This window comes from Diplotaxodon limnothrissa, linkage group LG14, assembly GCF_057381915.1.
Source record: "Diplotaxodon limnothrissa isolate DT_005_m linkage group LG14, D_limnothrissa_male_GT1.1, whole genome shotgun sequence".
Classification (NCBI taxonomy): domain Eukaryota; kingdom Metazoa; phylum Chordata; class Actinopteri; order Cichliformes; family Cichlidae; genus Diplotaxodon; species Diplotaxodon limnothrissa.
The window spans coordinates 27,844,751-27,855,261 of record NC_140609.1 but is presented as its reverse complement, the minus strand read 5'-3'; the positions used below and the strand labels follow the sequence as shown (position 1 = coordinate 27,855,261).

General features: G+C 39.4%; 1 protein-coding gene and 1 pseudogene across 1 annotated transcript; one reads left to right on the top strand and one right to left on the bottom strand.

Annotated features, from left to right (window-relative positions):
- The first annotated feature begins 2,817 nt into the window (after positions 1 to 2,817).
- Positions 2,818 to 3,855, top strand: LOC146619033 (uncharacterized; annotated as a pseudogene).
- A 1,494-nt stretch (positions 3,856 to 5,349) lies between these two features.
- Positions 5,350 to 9,511, bottom strand: LOC146619032 (extracellular calcium-sensing receptor-like). Its single transcript, XM_085370166.1, has 9 exons — positions 9,369 to 9,511; positions 8,777 to 9,071; positions 8,406 to 8,492; positions 8,013 to 8,282; positions 7,582 to 7,791; positions 7,208 to 7,483; positions 6,564 to 6,791; positions 6,363 to 6,486; positions 5,350 to 6,254 (listed from the first exon to the last, which is right to left on the bottom strand). Exons 1-9 carry the CDS (start codon positions 9,476 to 9,478, stop codon positions 5,350 to 5,352), a joined length of 2,505 nt encoding a protein of 834 aa, XP_085226292.1. The 5' UTR covers positions 9,479 to 9,511.
- Positions 9,512 to 10,511: the final 1,000 nt, after the last annotated feature.

Genomic DNA, 10,511 nt, shown 5'->3' with positions numbered 1-10,511 from the left:
CTGCATCAAGCTTAAGGTTTGCTCAAACTCAGTATAATGACATATGAGATGAAGAAAATAAAGGCAATATCTAAACCAATTAAGTGCATAGAGGCACTACTTAACCTGCTTGAAAACCTGTCATTTATCCTAGATAAATATTACTGAGATGTAGAGCACATTTATAATGACAACTAATAAGCCAAACCCTGTAGATGACAGCTAAAGCTACAAGATTGAGAAGCTGAATTAAATATGTGGACACTACTAAGCTAATGAGCGAGTTAAACATTTTTATTTATTTGTTTTTAGAACAGAAGCTGCATAAAGGACAGCACAGGGAGCTGTCTGTCAATGAATAGAAAACACGCATACACAAATTGTTACATGTGAAATTATTTTTGGAAAGAATCAGAAGTGAGATGGTTTTGAATTAAGAAATCAGTGAAAAGATGCATGAATTACACCTGATTATAACATGCAGAGGCAATGAAGAAAGCAGCTTACACTCACTGAACATTAACATGCATAGGAAAAGTAATGAAGACCTCCTTACACTTATACACATAACATAAGTTGGTATTTCTGACCAGAGAGAGGGAAACGGGTAGTTTAAGTACTCAGGATAATAATGAAAATGTCTTAGTTGTGTTTCTTCAGGAGCAAAACAGACCTGGACAAGCAGAAAATGCATTAACCTTACAAGGACAAGCAAGAACACAAACATGCGCAATGAAGAACAGCTTGCTATTTGTATGAGTGATAGAATGTGAGCTCAGTTTTCCCTCACACTTCTGCTCTGTTTCAGTAGCAGCATTTTTCTTTTTGTGTCCTGACTCATATATGTTTTTTTGTGTTTTTTGTTTTATTTGATTATTTTATTTTGTTGGTTTGGAAACAAATTTGTGGCAATACTTCTGGATCACAGTGACACATAGTGATTAGGCATATGATTTACAAATGCCCAGTTTTAGAGCTGTAAACTGTGAGCAATTCAAAGTTTATATATATATATATATATATATATATATATATGTAGAGAGAGAGAGATGAAATAAGAAAACTTTAACTTCAAAGTTGAAATATGTAAGATGAGTGAAATGTGTGAATTCTTTGAGAAACAAGAAATTATTTAAACATGCCTTAAGTGAAAATGTAATGTTGCATCTATAGAGAAGAAAAAGCGTGCAGTATTTTAACAATAGGCCTTTTAATAAAAACAACTGAAGCAACATGTAATACTCCGATTTTCCCAGTAAAAAAAAAAAAAAAAAAAGCAAACACGGGGAAATATCGGCTAGTACATGACCTTAGAGCAAAGAGGTCACGTACCTTGGCCACAGACTGACAGGACAAGGCAGACAGCTATTAGACAGCAGAAAACTAGCGGTGCAAAATGCTACAAAAAACCGCTCACAAAACAACAAATGATGAGTTATTTAGGTCTCTGCAATTTTTGCAGATGCTGGATACCTGCATATGCTCTGTTGGCTGGTCCATTGCAAAACTTAATTTATGGAAAAAATCAAGCACTGAAAGATAAAATAGAATGGACCCCAGAAGCAGAAAAAGCATTTAATGTTCTGAAACTTGCATTGCAGACGCGCACTGCTGTCTAAAGAAGCTAGAAGAGGAAACGAAACAGAGAAGTGATATTTACAGTTTACCACAGTACCACAGTCTACATTCGCAGACGTTTTGTAGATGGCTCTGCATCTAAAAACAGTTATAGAAGTAAAGCCCTAACTTCCTCTTTTTCGGCACAGAGTGCAGAACTAACGGCTATCATACGTGCATGCTGCGCAAAGGTCAAGATATATATATTCACACTGACAGTCAATATGCATTGCACACCACAAAAGGTAATTCAGAGGTTACTAAAGGCAATAACTTCGCAGGCCAAGCCGCAAAGAAGGCCGCACAGCAACCAATATGAACTTTAATGTCTGAAACTTCACAGCTAATACCACTTGATGTACTTAGAGATGAATAGGAAGCCGCTCCTATAGCGGAGCGAAAGAAATGGCTAAAGTGTGGAGCACGGCTACAAAATTGCTACACAAGACAGCAGCATTAGTGACAAATAGCTTAAAGCATTTGTCAAGGGGTGGAATGATGAGTATCCTCCCCAAACACTTCTATACTCAAAATTTTGAAGCTTCAGCACAAGAGTTTATCAGAACATGCATGATTTGCCAGAAACATAATGCACAGGGAAACCTCAGGCCTAAAAGAGGCTTTTCCCCAACACCACCGCACCCATTTCACACAATCCACATGGATTTTATTGAACTGAACGAATGTCAAACATCAAAATACGCTCTAGTAATTGTGGATGTGTTCTCAAAATGGCCAGAAATCTATCCAGTAAAAAGAGCAGATGTAATCTCAGTAGCAAAATGTTTATGCAACCATTTTATTCCTACTCTGATAAAATCAGACAAAGGCCTGAGTGTTTGGGCCTGGTGAAGATGTGGATGCGACTAACCCAGGGTTCGCAAAAGCTCACACCCTTTGAAATCGTTCATGGGAGGCAATTTCCGCTGCCTCTCACTAGTGAGCCTATTAATAAGTCTATAAGAGAAACCACCCTAGCAGAGTGGATGACTAAATTATTTGAGAATAAAGAGATTCTCTCCAGTGTTTTGCAGGTTGCAACCAGGTGATTGGATCCACCGAAGCCACTGCAAAAAAGTGAGTGACAACACAAGCATAGACGCCGGTTCCCCCGACTCCTAGGTGTTCCCTGGTGGAGGAAAGGGCTGTTTGGGTATATCCCGCCCTTTTGTCTTCTCGCCAGTGGTCTACTCACCTGGAGCCCGGGTGTGCCTGGTCATCATGAAGAACCTTGTCCTCATAGTGGCTGGCATTGCGCTCCTAGTGAGCCTACTGATACTCACCTGGACAGACGAGGACCCACAGCACCACCTGCAGAAGAAATGGTCATATGACAACTTACACCTAAAGGATATGGACAAAGAGCACAACCACCCCTGACTGAACAATGCCTGGAACCGGTACGTCTACAACCGAGTACATACAGAAGACAACCACACTGGCTGCTACGTCTGTTCTCACCTCCCAACAACAGCAATGCAAGCCACCCTATATGGAAAATCACCCAGCCTTTCCGAAGCCCTATGTATATTCTACAAAGCCACTAGCGGAACATTTTCCCCCGAAGACATCTTCGCCTTCGAGCTTGAGTTAAAAAGACAAGTCACAAAAATCGACCTGCGACGGTGTAATGGAACACTGATCAACTTTAAACCTAATGAGGTAGTTTCTTGTGCGCCAGAGGTCTCAGACTGGAACTACAGCTGTGATGACCAATACTGGGTACACCTGAATGCGACCAATGACAAGGGAAAATCTTTCAACGTCAGGAGGGAACCAGGAATACAACATCCAATGTGTTTCACCTTCGCATACGGCAACAGAAAGCTGGGGATGAACCAGAACTGCTCCCAGACTTTCCGGATGCCGCAGGACAGAAAGGCACGGATAAGCCTCCTGAATGGCACATATTGGGTGCAGGGTACAGCTTGGGCATGTGGCTCAAAGACATACTTCACCATCTCACCCAACAGCACCGGACTCTGCGCCCCAATTTTAGTGTCAGACCACACATTCAGAATATTCCATCAGGACCAACCAAGACGCAAGAGGAGCACTGATGACGTGCAACCTCATGATCCAATCTGGGGCAGTGATGTGCCAGCGGAGTTCAAGTTGTGGACCACCGGACAGAAAGTCCTGCACTCACTTTTCCCATGGATCGGGAATGGAAAAAACATGCTAAGAATCGAGACTCTTGACTACCGATTTGGACTTTTCCTGAACAGCTCAACATGGATAAAACAAGGCTCAGAATGAGGAAATCGACGCGATCAGAATAGTGGTCATGCAACACAGAGTCGCCCTGGACATGATTCTCGCTGAGAGAGGGGGTCTCTGTGTCTTATTCAACACCACTTGCTGCACCTATATTCCAGATAACGTGCATTCCTTGACCATGACCACCGCCCTGGAGAAGTTACGACAACTGAGTAATGCACAGCAACAAGACTATGTCATGAACACAGAGGACTGGCTGACCTGGCTACTGAGCGGCGGCTGGACGACCCTCGTGATCAAAGGACTTGTCTTGATAGGAGTTCTTCTTTTATTGCTTTGCATGTTCTCTACATGCATTCTACCCTGTATCAGATCAATGATTGGCAAGATGGTACAGGCCACAGTAATCACCTATGTTGGACTGCCACAAGAAGATGAACCGGACGAAGAAGATTTAGTATAGGAATACACACACTCACACATACTGAATGATGCTACAATTGAAAATGTTGAAAGCAAGTGATTGTTGGCTGATAATAAAGTATGATTAAGTGGTGAAATATTTTAACATCAGGAGGGAATGTTAAGGAATTTTTATTGTTTTATTTGATTATGCTTCAAAAGTTATGTTACACATATTTCACCAGACACAGTTTTCTGTTGAAACAGGAAGCTGTCCCTGCGACACTGACAAGAGACCAGTCCAGAAATACATATCCGCAGAAGTTGACTTGCATTATATTATTCTTAGAAATTGACTTGCAACACACATACTTTGTGACACACACACATACAGCTTACACACACAGCTTTCACACAGACAGCATCAGGACCTGCGTAACAGGAAATGTGATTATATTTGCATATTGACGATGTAACCTATAAAAATAAACGAATACTGCAGTTTGGGGTGATTGCTCTCTGAGTAGTTCACCCATGCAGCACGTTAACTATCTCAAGTGTCTCATTGTTGTTTATTCACCTGACTGTTTGTTAACTGTAAATCTCTGACAGTCTTAAAGGGTTAAAGGATTGATGATTATGGTTTTTACTGAGTGCTTCATTTTGTTCTTAATAAATTACACAATGTATATAAGTAAAGACTGTCAACTTTAGTAATATTTCATTCATCAACATTCATTTGTTCATTCAAGGGTTCTCTTAATTTTCTGAGTAGTTTATTTGTATTCAAGATAAACATGAAGACTTTTAAGATGATTTAAGAAGATTTTAAGTGAAAATGCTCAGTGTGTACAATAAAAAAATACTCACTGAACCTAAGGAGCTTGGAAAGAAAAGCAGCTTCTCGGATGAGAGATGAAACGTCTTCAAGCAACTTAATAAAGTCCAGACACCTTTCTTTCCAAGCTCCTTAAACTACGATGACCTGGATGACTGAGAACCTTCACAGACATACCCACTAAATTACACCTCTTCCAAATCTCTATTTGTTGGCAGAAACTTCTGAAGCCTTTCCCATTTCTATTATACTGTAAAGCTACTTTTCTAACCTGTGAGGAAAAATGTTTATGACTAAGTGCCACGACCCATTATAGCTTTTTTCGTGTTCAGTTCTGGTCTCAACAGGATTATGTAACATTTAGGTCCAAACAGTGTGATCAAGAGTCCAAAACTTGAGGCCAGGATAGCAAATACCTCCACTGCATCTGCATAATTTCCTGGTGAGCTGATATAGACAGGAACAAAGGCCACCCACACAGCACAGAAGATCAGCATGCTGAATGTGATGAGCTTGGCCTCATTAAAACTGTCAGGGAGATTCCTTACCAGGAATGCAATTAAAAAACTGAGGAAAGCCAGTATACCAATATAACCCAATAACACTGCAAAACCCACAGTGGACCCAAATGCACACTCATAAACAATCTTATCATTTTGGTATTGGGTGTTTTTATGTGGAGTTGGAGAGGAAGAAACAAGCCAGGTAGTGCAGATGGCTGCCTGAATAGATGTAAGAAACAGAACTGTTCCTCTCTGCTGCATTGCACCAAACCACTTCAGACTGGTTCCCCCTCCTGGCTTGGAGGCTTTGAACACAGCCAGAACAACCATGGTTTTTACCAGGATGCATGAGACACACAGCACAAAGCTGATGCCAAATGCTGCATGCCTGAGTTGGCATGTCCACAGTCTGGGTCGTCCAATGAACAGCAGTGAACAAAGAAAGCACAACTTGAGTGACAGCAGTACCTGGAAACTAAGTTCTGAATTATTGGCACGTATTATAGGTGTTCTGTGATGGTAGATAAAGATCCCTAGAACAACAGCACATATACATGTGCCCAGCAGTGAGGTAGCTGTCAGACAAATACCCAGAGGCTCATGGTAGGACAGAAACTCTGTCTTCTTGGGAACGCAGTGGTCACGCTGGGGGTTTGACCAAAAATCCTCTGGACAACTGGTGCACTCCAAGGAGTCTGGCAAAAGGAGAAAGATCAAGAAAGCGGAAGATGGTGAAATGCATACTATTTTTAATATGAATGAAAATAAATATATCGTGCTGAAAACAAAACAAAACACCTTACTGGTCTCATTAGTGACTTTTCCCTCAGAACAAGGGATGCAGTCGAAACAGCATTTGGGTTCCCCCTTCTTTCTCACCATGTGGGTACCAGAAAGACAGCTTTCACTGCATACTGATCGAGGTGGCTATTGGATGAAATCAAATATTACATATAAATATACTGTACAACTGACAAAATATAAAAATCAGAAAAACACATAACCTTTTTTGAAATAAAGTTCCAGAAAATCTTGTCTTCATCAAGTATGAGTTCTTCCCCGTATAAAGCTGAACTCTTAACCTCACCCACATTCTGAACTTCAGTGCTTCCATCAGGGAGCCACAACCAGTTCATCACATCATAAATTGGCACCACATCACCATTTTCGTCAAATGACACTTGATCCCCAAATGGAGTGGTGAAATTTACTCTTTCCAAGTAATAAAGAAGCTGTTAAAAAGGGATTCATAAGAAATAAATTATTTTTAACAATCCAAACAGTGGCACCCTCTATTTGATAGCGAAATGGAATATTATACCTATTATACCTATACATATAAACGTAATAAAATCAAATTGTATATTAAAGAGGGCTCCTTAATATGCAATATCTTTAACAATTTCAAGAACTCTAATGATACATTACATGCATACTCGTTAAAGTGCTCTGATCTAAATATATTAAACATTTCTTTTACTCAGAAATATTGAAAACTCATTTAGCTGACTTCAGCTTTTTCATAATTAATTTAATCACCCTGCTTTCAGTCATACAGGGTGAATTTTGTTCTGAAAGTAATTACAGATCAAATAATTTACTCATAGATTGATATCTAATTAACATAGTGTGTAAATTCATATCACACCTGCCATGGCTGCAGTGATTGCAAAGTGGCACAGCTTTGCCTACTGAAAGGCCCTCTTCCTGGGTTGCACTGCAGCATGTCATCAAGGGAATATGCCAGGGCATAAACAGCTTTATACACATTATACTCAGGCCGGAGGTTGGAAATGTCCAAGATCTCAGTGGTCACATTTTCTAGATCTTCCTGTCCAGTGCATAGTGCACCTCCACCTTCCAGCCAGCCTGCTGGAGCTGGTGCAAATCTGCACTGAAATGTAAATTCCCAAAACTGATTCACCTGAAATATATTGTTGACAACTGTTTTTTCTTTTCCATTTAAAAAAACATGGCATAATGAAATTCTTGTCAACATCACGGTAACATTTCAACTCCCACCATGCTATTTCCATTGTTATTGTTGTGATGTAGGTCAGGACGTATTTGTAATAGGAATTCCCTGAGCCCTGGTATTTCTCCTCGACGAATAGCAATGCCCAGTGTACCACCCAGGTATGGCATGAACTGAGGTGTTTGGAGCACACCAGCTGTTGCTGTCCAGCCTTCACTGGCCATCCACTGTAGACTTGTTACATTCTCCTTTACTACCTGTGCATTATATTTTACCAAATGCAAAAAGTGATGTAACTATCCCCTACTTTTGTGACATTAACATCCAACTTAGGTATTTGCTATAAATTGTTATATGTTATAAATTGTTTCTTTACGTTTCTGTAGTCATTCATTTAAAGACATAATACATCTTTTACACAGTGTATAGATACAGATCTTTATAACAAGAAATAATCAAGTTTTCTTTTAAACTTCACCTCTTCCATAAGGTTTATCATGTGACTCTCATGTACAAAGGCAATGACCACACGAGCTGTTGATTTTTTCATCACATTCACAATCCTCCTGAGTTCATCTGTGTCTTTGTCCCAAGGTAAAACTTCAATGTAGTCTAGGCACCCTTCACCAGACAAACTTAGCTCGAATTGTAAGGATCTGGCAGCGTGGCGTCCATAATCATCATCACTGATAAGCAGACCTGCCCAAGTCCAGCCAAAATGTTTTAGAATTTTAATTATAGCACGTACCTAAGTGAAAGCAACATGAGAAACATGAGAAAACATGAGAGCATAGATAATAAGAAAAATTTTAGTGGATTAGCTGCTCATCATCTACTGGCAATTGTAATAATTCTGCTGACTGATTTTCACCTGGAAAGCATCACTTGGAATCGTCCTAAAGAAGGATGGATATTTTCGATGGTCACTCAAACAAGAACATGTGGCAAAATAACTCACCTGTGAAAGATACAGACAATATATTTTAGAAATATTCAAAGTCTTTACTGCCTCCTTTAAACTGGGTATTGCGTACATTGGTCTTGTCATTAAATTTACAATTAAATCAATAACTGTCACTCAAACAGGAAAATGTGGCAAAATAACTCACGTGTGAAAAACAAAGACTGTATATTGTACATTGTTCTTGTCATTAAATTTACAATTAAGTCAGTATATACAAACACTGAAAAATATCTAAAGTCATACAACAATAATATGGTATAGTTAAACTGATAACTTACTATCGGTACTCGGTATAAACCTAAGACACTGGAGATGGCAATAGAAGGTGTAGAGGAAGAATCACCCACAATCCCTAGAACAGGAGGATTTCCAGTACATGTACCATTTGATACAATCTGCTCCTCTTGACCGCCGGCTAATGATAATGCTCCACGGAATCCAATTCCAAGTTCAACACAGTTGTCATAAAGAGTGTATCCCAGAGTCACATTAGGTAACAGATTGGCATTTCTGTTGATTTCATCAATAGCAAATGCCATGGTTTGTGCCTGCCTAAATCCTTGTACATAGAAACTAACAAAATAAATTTAAATTAAAAAATATATCAGGAAAAATGTTGCAAAATGACTTATACAAAAAATTAAGAAACCTGAATAATAATTTATGAGATATTTTATTTGAAAAATCAAGAAGATTCCCCATTCAATATACATGACTTATTTATGTATGCACTAATGCATAAAATGTATGCATTAGTATGCATTTTATGCATGCATACACGCATAAAATGTATGCATTTTATGCATTAACCCACATATTGGCATTAAGTTGTTCTGGGGGTTTTTTGTGCTGTTTTCCTGTCATACTTACCCATGGCAAGTAGGCTGTTGTGGCTCTGAGGTAAAAGATGGATGAGGAACACTTGAGAAAAAGTGGACTGGAAACAGTCCACCCAGAATGATATCTCCAACCTTGTTCATTCCATTTAGATGAAATTGTCCCTGCAGCTGACACGAGGGGGGAAACAAAGAAGAGGATACAGTATAAGTGAAGTAGGAATACAATAAAATGACCAGGACTAAATTGGTTTGTAAAAATGAACACATGACAGCTTTCTGGTTTTCTGAGCCTAGTTGTGGCATTTTATTACTTTCCCATTCCCTTTTAATAGCATGCTGTGTTGACTATTCTTTTATAACGCCCATCAGGGAAAAAGATGAAGAAAGGGGTGGGCCTCAAATACATTTGGTCATATACTGTTGTTGTATCCAGGTAGGCTTAGGTAACACCGTGAGCATGTTGTGTGTGTGGAATGTTTTGTAGCACACACAAAACAAAAGAAACAGGTTTTTTTGTGCTCAAGACTAAGACACCAGATATTCTCATTCAAGCGCCTTCCCCCAGGCCTGGCTCCAGAGTGGGGCCCAGGCAGGGTAGACTGATCCCTTGATTCCTATCATAGGGGTCAACTGAATCAGTCTTAATCTGGCATCTCACCCAGGGCTAGGTTGCCTTGGGAAACCCTACCAGTAGGCAATAAAATAGCATAGCCCCTGAGTTCACAGGATCATACAAATCCCTCCATTGCAGCAAGCCGGTGATTTGCGGAGGGTTTTAGTTTTTATTTATAAATTTTTTTGAATGACACACTAAGTAAACTTCACTGTGCAAAGGTATTTGTTTCTATTTCCTGAGCCCATCTGATGGATGAGTTAGACCAGGGGTGTTAAGCGTAAGACTTGGTGGCCATAATCAACCTGGCAAAGATTCCAATCAGCCCACTGGTCAGGGTTGGAAAATATGTCGTCCATAAATGTATACATTTGTGGACTTTTAAAATAATTTTTTTTGGTTTTATAGCTTTTCCTACTCCCCGGAAGCCATCCATACTATACCAAAGTAATTAAGTAATAGATAGGTTTCTATAGGTTCCTGTTTGTATCTCTCTGATATAGAAATTTTGATTTAAAAAGACATCAATAAAGAAAACTGTTATGTGTCAAAAATACAGGA